The 17,785-nt window shown below is 36.2% G+C and overlaps 1 protein-coding gene across 1 annotated transcript in view; it reads right to left on the bottom strand.

Annotated features, from left to right (window-relative positions):
• LOC140142272 (uncharacterized) overlaps positions 1-13,655 on the bottom strand; it is a 35,349-nt gene extending 21,694 nt beyond the window's left edge. The window contains exons 1-3 of the mRNA XM_072164240.1: positions 13,278-13,655; positions 12,715-12,803; positions 12,157-12,240 (exon numbers count right to left, since the gene is read on the bottom strand). Coding sequence (XP_072020341.1) covers positions 12,157-12,240; positions 12,715-12,803; positions 13,278-13,415 — 311 coding nt within the window. The 5' untranslated portion in view covers positions 13,416-13,655. The remainder of the gene's footprint in view (positions 1-12,156; positions 12,241-12,714; positions 12,804-13,277) is intronic.
• Positions 13,656-17,785: the final 4,130 nt, after the last annotated feature.

Below are 17,785 nucleotides of genomic sequence, written 5' to 3'. Positions count from 1 at the left end.
AATGTGTTTTCATCCAAAACGTTTTAATGACCTTTACATAACTCGACATTTTAATGTTATTAAAACGTTTTTACCTAATCCCAAACCCAAAATATAACTTGTTTAAAACGTTTTTAAAACGTTTTGTGTTTGCTGGGATGCAGTATCCTACCTAGCAGCTATGTTAAAATCCAAGTAAAAGTTATCAGTAGGTCCAACCTAAATAAACGCTTGATAACAGAAAATATTGGATCAATCCAATTTGAACCTGCTTATTAAGAAAATGACTCCTTTGACATACCACATCACATATTACTGTCCTCTACCGACGATAGCTGCCACATACTATTATTGCTATCTACTGAAGATAGCTGACACATTATACTGCTATTTACTGAATATAATTGACACATATTATACTGCTATCTACTGAAGATAGCTGCCACAATTTATACTGCTATCTACTGAAGATAGCTGTCAAATTTTACTATCTACTGAAGATATGTCACATTTACTGCTATCTACTAAAGATATCTGTCGCATTTTACTGCTATCTACTGAAGATAGCTGTCACATTTACTGCTATCTACCGAAGATAGCTGACTCATTAACCTGTTATCTACTGAAGATAGCTGATACATTTTACTGCTATATCGACTGAAGATAGCTGTACACATTTTATTGCTATCTACTGAAGATATGTCACATTTTACTATCTACTGAAGATATCTGTCACATTTTACTATGTACTGAAGATGTCTGTCACATTCTACTGCTATCTACTGAACATAGCTGACTCATTAACCTGTTATCTACTGAACTGACGCTTTCCATAATTCCCTCTTTGTCGCATTTCCCAGGTTATGGTCCACCTTACCAAATGATGTCTCCAGTGAAATTGTTTTTAGTTTGTTTTCTTTTTCGCGCAAAACGCGTAGTTGTATGTACCCTTATCAGTAATATGTTGTGTGTGCGGGTGTTTTTTTTAATCGCTTTTTTATATATAATATCTTTCGTCAACGGGGTTATCGGAGACCCACTTCAAAGTGATTTAGTTCGCTATTTAGTGCACAGCGCTATGTTGAACAAAGGGGAAGTCGTGCGATTTGTTTGTTAAAAGCAATTTCTCAATTGATTTCATTACATTGAAAGGTAAAGATTGAAATAAAACATGTTTGCATTTTTTTAAAGACCGTTTAGTGCCTAAAATCCAAGATGGCCGCCATGATTGAAAATTTGCCATATTTTACTCATAAATTGCGCTTTAGTAGGGTACAGAATGGAAGTCCCATTCTAGGGTTGAGTACAAGAAGTTTTGAAGGTGTTTCTTTATAGACTTGAGGACGCTGAATAAAATGAGAGGGGTCTGCACCATCGAAAAGTGTGGGGAACTCTTGGTAGAGGGCGTTTTTCAAAATGGCCGCCAAAATCCCTTAAATCACCATAACTTGGTCAGAGAAGCACCCAGCAGCACGATTCTGATGTCTATACCCGTGTTTTCAGGGTCAAGGAATCCAATAGAGTCATTTACAACAGCCTTTGACCTATCATTCCAAAATGGCTGCCAAAATTTCAAAATGGCCGCCAGTGAAAATTAATGTGGCTATATCTCGGGTGCAGAATGTCCTAGAAGTATGATGCTGGTGTCTATACCCATGTTTACAGGGTCTAAAAATCCATTGGTATAATCTAAAACAGCACATGACTTTAAATCCCAAGATGGCCGCCAAAATTTAAAAATAACCACCACTAAAATGCAGAATTTAGCCTTTATCTTATCTTATCAGTGGTTTATACGGCCTTATCCGGGGTTTACGATCCTTACCTGGGGCTAACCTTAGCATAACGCAGTCTAAACCCCAGATAAGGTATCTAAACCACAGATCAGGCGCCGTAACCCCAGCTTAAGGGACATAGATTCCAGATAAAGCAGTCCAAACCCCCAATAAGGTGCCTTAACCCTAAATAAGGAACATAAACCACAGATAAGGCATCGAAACCCCACGTAAGGTGCCTTAACTCTAGATAAGGATCGTTAACCCCGATAAGGGTCGTAAACCCCAGATAAGGCACCTAAACCCCAGATAGGGCGCCTTAACCCCAGATAGGGCGCCTTAACCCCAGATAAGAGACATAAACCCCAGATAAGAGACGTAAACCCCAGATAAGGCAGTTTAAACCCCAGATAAGGCACCTTAACACCAGATAAGGCATCTAAATACCACATAAGGCATCTAAATCCCAGATAAGGCGCCTTAACTTCAGATGAGGGACGTAAACCTAGGATAACATAGTCTAAACCCCAGATAAGGCATTTAACCCCATAAGGCTCCAAATAAGGGATGTAAACCATAAGGGATGTAAAACCCAAAAAAGGGATGTAAACCATACATAAGGCAGTCTAAATCCCAGATCCATTCTGTAGGCATCTAAACCCAGATAAGGCGCCTTAACCCCTGATAAGGGACGTAAACCCCAGATAAGGCACCTTAATCCCAGATAAGAGATGTAAATATAGGATAATGCAGTCTAAACCCCAAATAAGCTGCCTTAACCACTGATAAGGGATGTTAACTGGGGATAACACAGTATAGACCCCAGATAAGGCATCTAAACCCCAGATAAGGGACGTAAGCTCCAGATAAGGCAGTTTAAAAACCCAAATACGGCACCTTAAACCCTAGATAAGAAACACAAACCCCATATAAGGCAGTCTAAATCCCAGATAAGGCATCTAAACCAAGATAAGGTGCCCTAACCCCAGATAAGGGACCTGAATCTAGGATAATGCAGTCTAAACCCCATATAAGGTGCCCTAACCCCAGATCAGGAACGTGGATCTAGGATAATGCAGTCTAAACCCCAGATAAGGTGCCCTAACCCCCGATAAGGGACGTGAATCTAGGATAACGCAGTCTAAACCCCTAAACCCATTACACTGTTGTCAATGGCAAAATGGCTGATTTCGGGTGAAATTTTCTCAAATTTAGAACTCTCACCTGCTTTAATATAGTTAAACGCAACCAATATCAGGTGAAACTAGATTATTTAATGATCAAAAATGATCAAAAACTCGACATAGGTTGAAATGAGACTTTTGTTGTTTAAATGCACTGAACCGCAAACAAAATGGCATTGCGCCCTCGAAGCTGAAAGATGCAATTAATTAGATAGAGCGAATATATGCTAAAAGGTGTCATATAATGAGAAAAATATACCATTTCGAAGTATCAAAACCCAAAATGTACTTTTTTTTTTTTTTATTTCTTGGTCAATACAGTGATTTTAAACAGTCTTCTCAGATGCCACGCAAACAAATAGTTCATCATTTCCATGCATCGCCCAGGCCTATTGGTGGTGTATAACCATGCACTAGTGCCATGAGTAGGTGGTCAATTCCAGCGAAAGCGGGACAAAATTCTCTCTATGTTAACTTTCCACTTTAAAATGTCATTAATAAAGGAAATCACGTTATTGATGGAGCATATCATGTCACGTCCAATGTGCTCTCTTTGTGCATATAGGCCTTTACTAGTAAGTCATACCAGGGGACAAGTTATGATAGCTTAAATGAATTGGCGTTACCCACGAATTCAAAGATAAAAGCACCATATATGTCATTGAATGTCCTTCAATCAAAATGAAATTATTACCGTTAGAAAGACGTTTGCATGATCTCTCATCATATGTAAAACGATTGAATTCCAACAAAGTTTGTGGACTCTAGAGGCCATTAAGTCAATTTGGCTAATAATTTTGTTACCCGCGTATCAAAAATAAAATGATCGTTCTGAAAATGTTAAGTGAATATGCCATAAATGACTATATCATGAAACGAAGTTTCGTTCTATAATTCTGAGGTCCAAGTGATTATTTTATGCAAATACGTTTTACCCATAAAATTCCATAAAATCAAATTTGACGTTACCCACGTATCAACTGTTACCCACGAGTCCAGCAAATATAATTGCCATAACTTAAATTAAAATTTAATGACTTTGGACACTGAATTTAGTTTGACAAGCGCTTAAAATTGTAAATCGTAAAAATACGTTCGCCGCTTTAAAAAAGAATCTACGACGGTTTAAACTTTTGTTACCCACGAATCCCGAATAGATGCTAACCTTGAAAAATAAGGAGATTGTTTATTTCAAGTTTAAATCAGCACATATTCAAGCCATGGGTATGCTATAATTTTGACAGTACTTACAGTTTATACACCTAAGAAACGCAAACCCCAAACGGTACTATAGTACTTATAGCTTTACCCACGAATTCGGCGTTACCCACGAATCCAAGGATTTACTCGTAAATTATATGTTTCTTATGCATCTTAACATTTTGAAAACATGCGAAATAGGTTCCAAAACAGTCCTGTTTAATAGCGTCCTCTTGAAGGTATACTGAAGCTGCATCATGAAGTTTTGATTGATTATCCTAAATTACCATTTTTTTTTTTTTTTTTTTGGTTAGAGAAACGGGAATCATTGAAACACAATGGAGGAATAACCGCATGGTGGTTTCCAACCTTCTGTAATATTTTCTATTTTGCCGCTTACCAATACATACCTTCAAATATGTGTTACCCACGAACATTTTGGTTACCCACGAATCCCTACTTAAATTATAGTTAACAATGTATTGATAGTGTTTTAGTTCATAGGAACTGTCAAACACGAGTTAATAGAATATTGCTGCATGAAAATATGGAATGATTTTACTAAAATAATAATATAAAACTGTTTGCTCTGTCTATTTGAATTTGGCAACTTTGTTATTCTCAAAATTTTTATACCCAAAATGCCATAATGATCCATTCTAAATATTCCATGTAGTCTGTATTTTGATTAAAATTCATTTTAGTGCCATTGCAGCCTGAATTATTGACATACGGAAAAGTATTTTTTTTTTTTATTTTAAAAAATTAATACTAGGAATTGCTATTTTCCAGACGCTGTTACCCACGAATCCATCCGAGATCCTCATCCTGCGACGAGATACAAAATCTAACTTTATATTTATATGAAGCATTTATTCTAATCTTTCGAAATAATACAGTAATGTTAAATGACAGCCACTTTGGAAAGAGTTCGAAGAATTGACACAATCTTAACTGTACACCTGGTTCTTTCTTAAAATTTGTAATAACCAAAATATTTCTGTATAGATATATGTAATAAAATTCTATTTTACGTTCAAAGTCTTCACCGATTTCTAGTGTATATGAGTCACACATAAAATATTGAAAGATATTAAAGAAAGTGAACTTTTATGGCGTACAACAGGTGAAAAATGCTTGAATTCGTGGGTAACATGCATATGCGCATTTAACACTTTATTTGGTCTAGCAAGAAAAGTTATTTTTCAATCCGATGGCACTTCCACCTGATGATTCACTAGACATGATCGTCTCATTTGATAAGTCTAGAATTGAAAAGGAAAACATTTTCAAAATGGCCCCCAGAGAGAATTTTGGCCCGCTTTGGCTGGAATTGACCAGGTATTGTATCTGATATGTCGACCATCTTGGACCTGGCAAGGGGTCTGGTTATGTAAAACATTGTGCTTTTGGTTTAAAGACATAATTATACACTTGGAAACGTGATCATAAAAACAAACTCATGCATTTATATACATTTAAGCAGTATATAAGCAGCCATATTGGTCGCCATATTGAATAATAATCATAATTCTAGAATATTAAAGTTATCTTTGAGTTTGTGAGCATACTTTGAGAGAGGTATATGGCTTTTTTTTGCATGTGTCAGTCAGTTTTACAAGATTTTGGTGGCCATCTTGGATTTTACCACTTACCCTGAAATATTAAATCTTTCTTTGAGTGTCTGACACAAGGCTACATAGTTCCAGTGTTTGAAATTTACGTTTTTAGCATGTTTTGAGAGCGATATATAGCTTTTTTTGCATGTGTCAGTCAGTTTTATAGGATTTTGGCGGCCATCTTGGATTTTACCACTTACCCCAAACCTTTCTTTGAGTGTCTGACACAAGGCTACATAGTTCCAGTGTTTGAAATTTACATTTTAGCATATTTTCAGAGCGATATATAGCTTTTTTTGCATGTGTCAGTCAGTTTTATAGGATTTTGGCGGCCATCTTGGATTTTACCACTTACCCCGAAATATTAAATCTTTCTTTGAGTGTCTGACACAAGCCTACATAGTTCCAGTGTTTGAAATTTACATTTTTAGCATATTTTGAGAGTGATATATAGCTTTTTTTGCATATGTCAGTCAGTTTTATAGGATTTTGGCGGCCATCTTGGATTTTACCACTTCCCACGAAATAAAAAAATGCAAACATCTTTTTTCCCATTATTTACCCCCACAAGAGACAAAATCAAGTGAAAGTTTGCTTTTAACACCGAAATCACACGACTCGACATAGTGCTGAGCACTAATTAGGGAATCCGCCAGGGACCCCGTTGACTATTGTATTTGTGTTTATACTTTATTGTTTTATGGCTTTTTTCTGCTATTGTATGTATGTTTGCCTGGATTATCAATAAATCAAATCAAATCAAATCAGATAGCTGATACATTTTACTGCTATATCTACTGAAGATAGCTGTTACATTTTATTGCTATCTACTGACGATAGCTGACACATTTTACTGCTATCTACTGACGATAGCTGTCACATATTACTGCTATCTACTGAAGATAGCTGCCACATTTTATTGCTATCTACTGAAGATAGCTGCAACATTTTACTGCTACTGCTATCTATTGAAGAAAGTTGACATATTATCATGGTATCTACTGAAAATAGCTGATAGCTGACACATTAACCTGCTATCTACTGAAGATAGCTGTCACATTTTACTGTTATCTACTGAAGATAGCCCCTATATTTTACTGCCAGCTACTTTAAAAGCTGTCACATTTTACTGCTATCTACTGAGGATAGCTGTCACATTTTACTGATATCTACTGAGGATAGCTGTCACATTCTACTACTATCTTCTGATGATAGCTGTCACATTAGTTTTGTTACAGCTGACATATTGACCTGTTATCTACTGAAGATAGCTGATACATGGTAATTGCTATCTACTGCAGATAGCTGCCACATTAACCTGTTATCTACTGAAGATAGCTGATACATTTTACTGCTATATCTACTGAAGATAGCTGTTACATTTTATTGCTATCTACTGAAGATAGCTGTCACACTTGACCGCTATCTACTGACGATAGCTGACACATTTTACTGCTATCTACTGAAGATAGCTGTCACATATTACGGCTATTTACTGAAGATAGCTGCCATATTTTATTGCTATATACTGAAGATAGCTGTCACATTTTACTATCTACTGAAGATATCTGTCACATTTTACTGCTATGTACTGAATATATCTGTCACATTCTTCTGCTATCTACTGAAGATAGCTGACTCATTAACCTGTTATCTACTGAAGATAGCTGATACATTTTACTGCTATATCGACTGAAGATAGCTGTTACATTTCATTGCTATCTACTGACGATAGCTGACACATTTTACTGCTATCTACTGAAGATAGCTGTCACATATTACTGCTATCTACAGAAGATAGCTGCCACATTTTATTGCTATCTACTGAAGATAGCTGTAACATTTACTATCTACTGAAGATATCTGTCACATTTTACTGCTATGTAGGCCTACTGAAGATATCTGTCACATTCTACTGATATCTACTGAAGATAGCTGACACATTAACCTGTTAGCTACTGAAGATAGCTGATACATTTTACTGCTATATCTACTGAAGATAGCTGTTACATTTTATTGCTATCTACTGAAGATAGCTGTCACATTTTATCGCTATCTACTGACGATAGCTGACACATTTTACTGCTATCTACTGAAGATAGCTGTCACATATTACTGCTATCTACTGAAGATAGCTGCCACATTTTATTGCTATATACTGAAGATAGCTGTCACATTTTACTGCTACTGCTATCTATTGAAGATAGTTGACATATTATCCTGGTATCTACTGAAGATAGCTGTCACATTTTGCTGCTATCTAGTGAAGATAGCACCTATATTTTACTGCTATCTACTTAAAATAGCTGTCACATTCTACTACTATCTTCTGATAATAGCTGTCACTTTAATTTTGTTATAGCTGACATATTAACCAAGCTATCTACTGAAGATAGTTGACATATTATCCTGGTATCTACTGAAGATAGCTGACAAATTAACCTGCTATCTACTAAAGATAGCTGTCACATTTTACTGCTATCTACTGAAGATAGCTGTCATTCTACTACTATCTTCTGATAATAGCTGTCACTTTAATTTTGTTATAGCTGACATATTAACCAAGCTATCTACTGAAGATAGTTGACATATTATCCTGGTATCTACTGAAGATAGCTGACACATTAACCTGCTATCTACTAAAGATAGCTGTCACATTTTACTGCTATCTATACTGAAGATAGCTCCCATATTTTACTGTTGTCTACTGAAGATAGCTGTCACATTTTACTGCTAGTATCTACTGAAGAGAGCTGACACATTAACCTGCTATCTACTGAAAATAGCTGTCACATTTTACTGCTATCTACTGAGGATAGCTGTCACATTTAATGCTATCTACTGAAAATAGCTGTCACATTTTACTGCTATCTCCTGATGATAGCTGTCACATTTTACTGCTGTCTATTGAAGATAGCTGTCACATTTTACTGCTGTCTATTGAAGATAGCTGTCACATTTTACTGCTATCTCCTGATGATAGCTGTCACATTTTACTGCTGTCTATTGAAGATAGCTGTCACATTCTACTGCTATCTCCTGATGATAGCTGTCACATTTTACTGCTGTCTATTGAAGATAGCTGTCACATTTTACTGCTGTCTATTGAAGATAGCTGTCACATTTTACTGCTATCTCCTGATATGATGATAGCTGTCACATTTTACTGCTGTCTACTGAAGATAGCTGTCACAATTTACTGCTGTCTATTGAAGATAGCTGTCACATTTTACTGCTATCTCCTGATGATAGCTGTCACATTTTACTGCTGTCTACTGAAGATAGCTGTCACATTTTACTGCTGTCTATTGAAGATAGCTGTCACATTCTACTGCTATCTCCTGATGATAGCTGTCACATTTTACTGCTGTCTATTGAAGATAGCTGTCACATTTTACTGCTATCTCCTGATGATAGCTGTCACATTTTACTGCTGTCTACTGAAGATAGCTGTCACATTTTACTGCTGTCTATTGAAGATAGTTGTCACATTCTACTGCTATCTCCTGATGATAGCTGTCACATTTTACTGCTGTCTATTGAAGATAGCTGTCACATTTTACTGCTGTCTATTGAAGATAGCTGTCACATTTTACTGCTATCTCCTGATGATAGCTGTCACATTTTACTGCTGTCTACTGAAGATAGCTGTCACATTTTACTGCTGTCTATTGAAGATAGCTGTCACATTTTACTGCTATCTCCTGATGATAGCTGTCACATTTTACTGCTGTCTATTGAAGATAGCTGTCACATTTTACTGCTATCTCCTGATGATAGCTGTCACATTTTACTGCTGTCTATTGAAGATAGCTGTCACATTTTACTGCTGTCTACTGAAGATAGCTGTCACATTTTACTGCTATCTCCTGATGATAGCTGTCACATTTTACTGCTGTCTACTGAAGATAGCTGTCACATTTTACTGCTGTCTATTGAAGATTGCCGTCACATTTTACTGCTATCTACTAAAGATAGCTGTCACATTTTACTGCTATCTACTGAAGATAGCTGTCATTCTACTACTATCTTCTGATAATAGCTGTCACTTTAATTTTGTTATAGCTGACATATTAACCAAGCTATCTACTGAAGATAGTTGACATATTATCCTGGTATCTACTGAAGATAGCTGACACATTAACCTGCTATCTACTAAAGATAGCTGTCACATTTTACTGCTATCTATACTGAAGATAGCTCCCATATTTTACTGTTGTCTACTGAAGATAGCTGTCACATTTTACTGCTAGTATCTACTGAAGAGAGCTGACACATTAACCTGCTATCTACTGAAAATAGCTGTCACATTTTACTGCTATCTACTGAGGATAGCTGTCACATTTAATGCTATCTACTGAAAATAGCTGTCACATTTTACTGCTATCTCCTGATGATAGCTGTCACATTTTACTGCTGTCTATTGAAGATAGCTGTCACATTTTACTGCTGTCTATTGAAGATAGCTGTCACATTTTACTGCTATCTCCTGATGATAGCTGTCACATTTTACTGCTGTCTATTGAAGATAGCTGTCACATTCTACTGCTATCTCCTGATGATAGCTGTCACATTTTACTGCTGTCTATTGAAGATAGCTGTCACATTTTACTGCTGTCTATTGAAGATAGCTGTCACATTTTACTGCTATCTCCTGATGATAGCTGTCACATTTTACTGCTGTCTACTGAAGATAGCTGTCACATTTTACTGCTGTCTATTGAAGATAGCTGTCACATGTTACTGCTATCTCCTGATGATAGCTGTCACATTTTACTGCTGTCTACTGAAGATAGCTGTCACATTTTACTGCTGTCTATTGAAGATAGCTGTCACATTCTACTGCTATCTCCTGATGATAGCTGTCACATTTTACTGCTGTCTATTGAAGATAGCTGTCACATTTTACTGCTATCTCCTGATGATAGCTGTCACATTTTACTGCTGTCTATTGAAGATAGCTGTCACATTTTACTGCTATCTCCTGATGATAGCTGTCACATTTTACTGCTGTCTACTGAAGATAGCTGTCACATTTTACTGCTGTCTATTGAAGATAGCTGTCACATTCTACTGCTATCTCCTGATGATAGCTGTCACATTTTACTGCTGTCTATTGAAGATAGCTGTCACATTTTACTGCTGTCTATTGAAGATAGCTGTCACATTTTACTGCTATCTCCTGATGATAGCTGTCACATTTTACTGCTGTCTACTGAAGCTAGCTGTCACATTTTACTGCTATCTCCTGATGATAGCTGTCACATTTTACTGCTGTCTACTGAAGATAGCTGTCACATTTTACTGCTGTCTATTGAAGATAGCTGTCACATTTTACTGCTATCTCCTGATGATAGCTGTCACATTTTACTGCTGTCTATTGAAGATAGCTGTCACATTTTACTGCTATCTCCTGATGATAGCTGTCACATTTTACTGCTGTCTACTGAAGATAGCTGTCACATTTTACTGCTGTCTATTGAAGATAGCTGTCACATTTTACTGCTATCTCCTGATGATAGCTGTCACATTTTACTGCTGTCTATTGAAGATAGCTGTCACATTTTACTGCTGTCTACTGAAGCTAGCTGTCACATTTTACTGCTATCTCCTGATGATAGCTGTCACATTTTACTGCTGTCTACTGAAGATAGCTGTCACATTTTACTGCTGTCTATTGAAGATTGCCGTCACATTTTACTGCTATCTCCTGATGATAGCTGTCACATTTTACTGCTGTCTACTGAAGATAGCTGTCACATTTTACTGCTGTCTATTGAAGATAGCTGTCACATTTTATTGCTATCTCCTGATGATAGCTGTCACATTTTACTGCTATCTCCTGATGATAGCTGTCACATTTTACTGCTGTCTACTGAAGATAGCTGTCACATTTTACTGCTGTCTACTGAAGCTAGCTGTCACATTTTACTGCTATCTCCTGATGATAGCTGTCACATTTTACTGCTGTCTACTGAAGATAGCTGTCACATTTTACTGCTGTCTATTGAAGATAGCTGTCACATTTTACTGCTATCTCCTGATGATAGCTGTCACATTAATTTTGTTATTCACTGAGCTGTCACATTCTTTCGTGTTTAATACGTTTTATTTGGTTGACAAACTAATGGAGTCTTTTAATGTCACCCTGTTCGTGCGTGAGTGCCCCGGATTGCAATTAATATTTAATGTGCTATTCCAGTTGAAATCCATACACTCTATATAGAAGGCATGACATTAATCACGTATATATGGGTGTAGATTTCATATAAAATCGTCCATTCAGTTACCCCATTTGAAACCCACACTCCCTCTGTAGAAGATTAAGGGCATTTCTTCCATATATGGGGTGTATGGATTTCAACTGGTATAGCCCAATCGATATATTTTGTTACTTACTTGAACATAAACACGTATTGCTCCTTGTAAGATGATCGTCCTGCTCTTGAGCCGAGAATCATGTCATACTGATCAACAGAATATCTATTAGGAATATAATTTTTATTATGAAACGTTGTTGGTCTCACTTTTCATTGTTGTAAATGGTTATTTATGTAAATGGTTAAAGGGACATGGCCCGAATTTTTAACATTTTGTTTAATTATATTATAAGGCATACCCAGACCCGTGCATCCCCCTTCCCAGGTTTTCTACGCTTTTTTGGACTAAAAAGGTCCAAATTTTGGGAAGAAAGTCCACAAAATCGCCCTCCACTTTTTCAAAATCAGCACCCCCCCATGAAATCCTGCGTACGGGCCTGTGCCTACCATTAGGGGCCTAAAACAGACATGATGATCTCCGACGAATTCAACAATAGAGTTTCTCACTGAAGCTAAATGTCAGAAATATATATCATAATCTCACAAATAACTTTTACTCTCATTGATAGATTCCATGCACTGTAATGTACAAATACATTCATGCCATTTAAAAATGAAACTGAACTGAAGTACTTACGCGTTGACAGCATCGAGTAAATCAACAATAGCTTCACCAGATGCGTCTCTCAATTCTTGAATGACAACAAGATCGTAACGAGTTATGATCTGAAGAGAAAATACCATTAGACCATCACTCTGAGAATCTTACACAAGTTACACGTTTGCACTTATTTTGTAATTGGCGTCATTTTTAAATGAATGTTTAGTTAGTATATAGGCCTATGCGATGTGCTTCTTCCTTTCGCCAGTTTCGGTCCAAAATTAGCACAATTCTTCGTGATTTAATTAGTCATAAACGTGAATTACTAATTGCAAATTGATGTGAAATGTTATTAATATTCTTTTGGCATTACAAATACACAATTTCAGCAGCATTTCTTGAATTAAAAAAAAATCTTGCATGACTAATCATAACTTAGTCCAATTATACGTCTTTTTTGACTAATTAATTGTAACAGTGTAGGCCCTGTAGCGCCTTTAACGAGATAAACCGACACGCATAATATGCGTCGAAGAACCTGAAGATTTAAAACAGAGAAGAAAGTAGAGAAACGACCCCGGGAAACGACATTGACTTACCTTAACCAAATAATCGACAACTTCTGGTTTGCCCATTTTAGTCACTCCAAGAGTTTCAATATTAAAAGCTGCCATGTTCAGTCTCGCATGTGAAAAGGCAGCTATATGAGCCAACATGAAAACACACAGCCACTTCATCTTGGAAAACAGCGTCAGTGGATATTGGTTTTTTTTTTATTCCTAAGCAGAAGTTGGTGTTTAACCCAGGCCGCAATACTTGTATCTGATGATGGTCAGACTAATATGATGTCCGGGTTTTTTTATTTTTTATATAAGAAACATGTTCAAAACCGTCTTATTTAATCGTCTTATATCATGTTATCTGCAATGCTAGAAGCTGCTAAAGATATCAATGTCATTATTTACAGAGCAATGAGACTCACTCCTTTTTCCTCGTGTTTAAACTTTATCTTTATAGCAAAGTGTGACATCATACAGCTAGACCAAAGTTTAATTAATCAATTAATGATTAATAATGCTCTACTTTATAGACATTTTGCTAGGTGCATGGTTTTCAAAGATCGTGCAGCTTTTTGTGATTAAGGTTTGGGACCAAGTTATAACTCTGCTAAAAAATCTTTATGGCAAAAATACCTCTTGCTCCAAAAAGTTATGTCCCTAGTCATACTGTGATCAAATGTCAAAATTGATTAGATTTTGTTCAAAATCACACCAAAGTATTTATCTGGTCAAAACGATTCAGAAATATAGTTTGGTCGTACTGCGGCATATGATTCTCTAGTTATAAACAAAAAGGTTAAAGGTCTCCGTTTTTTGCTCCACGGTCAACTAAAATATGCTCCGATTATAACAAAGATGGCTTCAAATTAGTTGTCTTGCAAAAACCATTCAAATTTAGTTTGCATCATCTAGGATGTATCGTTATAGATAACAACACCAAATATGTCAAGGTCGATACGGTGCTAATGCAATATTTCGGTCAAATTTTGTTCAAACCACAAAAGAGTAGGCCTATTCCTCTGGTAATAACGAGTCAGACAAGTATAGTTTGGCATAGGCCTATCTGTAGGCCTATCTACGGGGTGTATCTCGAATCATAAAAGCAAAAAGGTCAAAGGTCATATCCTTTCACCTAGTTACCTATGTAACGAGACATCATAGATAATGTAAACTATTCTTTATTTGAATTGGTATATAAAAAAAATCATACAATAAGAGGACATTTTTATGCAAATCGGAGTGTTTTGTAGGTTTTGACCCCTGTTGAGCCCAAAATACGACCTTTGACATTTTTGCTTATAACTCGAGAACCATACATCTCAGATAGGTCAAATTCATTTCTGTGGTCAAATCCCATTTTTTCTGAATCGTATCATGGATATGATCAGAGCAATGCTTTAGCGTTTATAACAAGACCTAATCAATTTTGAAATTTGACACGTGAACTACATTTAACTCTTTTCAGAGCAAATCTCATTTTTGCCACCAAAGTTTTTTCCTATTCTTTAAAGTCAGTAAATGTTTTTAAAGCTGATTATCACAAAAACGTCATGCTTCTTGACTATATAGCTTCAAAACAGTTTTGTAAAGCGTATTTTTAGGTAAAATTTGTGTGCAAAACGTCATGAGAACCATAATGGAGGCGACCCCATGTGGCACCATATGATTATCATTTAGTAATCGTATTACTAAGATAAAGATGAAGATGAAAAACCTTTTTGAAAAAGTTATAGTATTAATTCATACATGTCACAAGAAGCCAGTTAATATAATAGTTTGACATGCTCAAAATTGATTCCTTACTCACATTTAAATAAAAAACACACATTCACTTTATTTAAATAAAGGATTTTACATTTGACTACTTTAAAGCCTTGTTTACTTTTCTTGACTGATTTCATAGCCAAGATATTTTGGCTTTATAGATGACGAAAAAAACCCTGTTCTACGAGCGGGTGGATTTTCCAAGTGTAGGGTCAGTCACAGGGGTAGCGCGAGCACAAAAAAATCAAAGGGTCCAATTTAATTTTTCTGGACCATTTGGTACCTGCAAAACCAACATTTAAGGGGTTCGATGAGAATTTAAGGAGTCTATCTGTCCGAAATTCTAAACTTTAGAACTTGTCAAATATTCCAGTGAAATTATTAGTGTTGTTGGCCTATGGTGATTCAAAAGATTTACTGATCTTTTTATTTTTTTTTATTTTTAATTGATGATTTATGCCTCAACTTGAGATTTAAGGAGTCCAAAATGGGCAAAATCAAAAAATAAGGAGTCCCTGGACGCGCAAACTCCTTAAATGCGACCCCTGGTCAGTCAGTGCTTTGTTGAAAAGGTTAAATGACCCTGAAAAACACCGAAAGCTTGATAAAGCTGAAAAAATCTGAACATATTTTGGCAAAGATATTTTGATTATTTTCTTTAGGTCTTTATCATGTATTATTCTTCGGTATGTATTCTTTGTGTCATGTTATGAATGAAAAGATAACAATCCTTCAGGCGCGTAGGACATATTTGTTTCGTTGCCTTACCATAAATATTTCAACTTTGATCACGGCAAATGAATTAGTGGCGTCCATGTCAAAATTGCTATCTACCGTAGATAGCAAAAAGCAGCAGAACCACTCCGTTAACTCCCTGGCTAAAATGAGCAACTTTCAAAACTGTAATGACAGTCGTAACGCGTAAAAAGTAGTATCTCCACCGGACGTATTATGTGCTATCCTTATACACGTATTTGCTTCTCGTATGCAACACTTAATTGAAAGCAGCTATTTTAATAGTATGCCAAATGTATAGGAAACAGGAAACATCTGACCAGTTTCCTTTTATCGTTAATTAAAATAGCGGTTCTCGGCTTTCGCGATTCACGGCATAAACGGTTTGTGAATACGAGTTATGAAGGTGGAAATTTGGTGTGTGTGATGTGCCCTGAGTAATTTAATTTGATGATTTATCTTTGTTTACAAAGTTACATGAGTGATGACATTTTAGGGGAATTCCCCTCTCAAATTGAGCAAAACAAGCTGAATCAGATCTAATTTGGAATATTTGGAAACCCCCTGAAAATGATGTAATGGGATTTCCCCTCAGGAAGTGATGTAATGGGATTTCCCCTCAGGAAGTGATGTCATGTGAAAGGTTAATGTTATAATTAAGACTTTGGAATTCCCCAGATTGAGCATAATGTGAAGGCAGTAAATGGCCCAGAATAGAATGGGGTTTTTCCCAAGCTTGGTATATAATAAGAAAATGTAAACAATGATTCACAGTTGATAGTGTTGATCTGGGCTATGCTTACAGTCCAATTCCTTGAAAGAAAGGAAATTACAAACCAGAAATATTTTATGTAGTCAAAGTACTACTATTTACCAGTGTTGTCGGAGAAGATCTAGAATACGTCAAAGAACGTTATTCTTCCAAGAAAGGAAATATATTCTTCTGTCGACTTGCTGAAGTCTGGTATTTTGATTCAACGCAACTGTCAAAATAAGTGGGGACAACTGCATCGCAGTCCTGCTTCCTGAAGATATTGTGTGAAAGGTGGAAATAGCACCAAGTTTGGAGAAAGCAGCGCAAGGAGTTAAATTTGGAGAACTGCGCAAGGAGTTTAGCCTAGGAGAACGGCGCAAGGAGTTTAGCATAGGAGAACGGCGCAAGGAGTTTAGCATAGAACGGCGCAAGGAGTTTAGCATAGGACGGCGCAAGGAGTTTAGTATAGGAGAATTGCGCAAGGAGTTGTAAATGTGTTTGGAGATCACCATTTTCGTGTAAGGATTTTATACGCAAGGAGTTATCAATGCAAGTGTACAAAGGACTTCGCTGATTGTCGCAGGACAAGTGAATAGGGATATATTACATCAGTCGTCCAGAACATTACAAGAACTTTATGATCACCAAGAAGAAGAATGCTGGCTAAGTACAAAATAGATAAAGAGTGATTATATTTGATTAATGTATATGTGCATTTGTAGTCATTATATTGTACCAAACGAAACTTGCTTTCAATTAAAGACTTAGATTTTGTTAGCTTAAACGAACAGTGTATTTGTGTTGTGCATTCGTGTGAGTTCGGGTAAAAGGTGATTTTGGCCTTGAGTCAAGTACGACTCGTAACAAAATTGGGGGCTTGTCGTCCGGGAAATACACTGTAAAAAGGTTGACATTATTATACTGAGTCTTGAAAGTGAAAGTACAGTATGACAGAGTTCAGAGCAGAAGAGTTTCTTGAAACTATAGATTGGGAGAAGTTTGATAAGTTGAAGAAACCTGATTTAGTAGCATTTGCAAAATACTATGAATTGGATGTAAAGCAAGCCAACAGAAAACAAATAATCAAAAATGCCTTAATTGATGTTATGGTTGATGAAGAATATTTTGAAGAATCCATTTTGGAGAAGAGAAAAGAGGTCAAAACTGAAATCGGGGATGCAGTAAAGTTGAAAGAACTAGAAGTTCAGGTGGAAATGGAAAAAATGAAAATGCAATTGCAGTTGGACATGCAAAAGCTAGATATGCAAAATAAAGAAAAACAAGAAAGATTAGA

This window comes from Amphiura filiformis, chromosome 20, assembly GCF_039555335.1.
Source record: "Amphiura filiformis chromosome 20, Afil_fr2py, whole genome shotgun sequence".
Taxonomy (NCBI): Eukaryota; Metazoa; Echinodermata; class Ophiuroidea; order Amphilepidida; family Amphiuridae; genus Amphiura; species Amphiura filiformis.
Note: the sequence above shows the minus strand (reverse complement) of the source record. Positions and strands in the feature narration are given on the sequence as shown.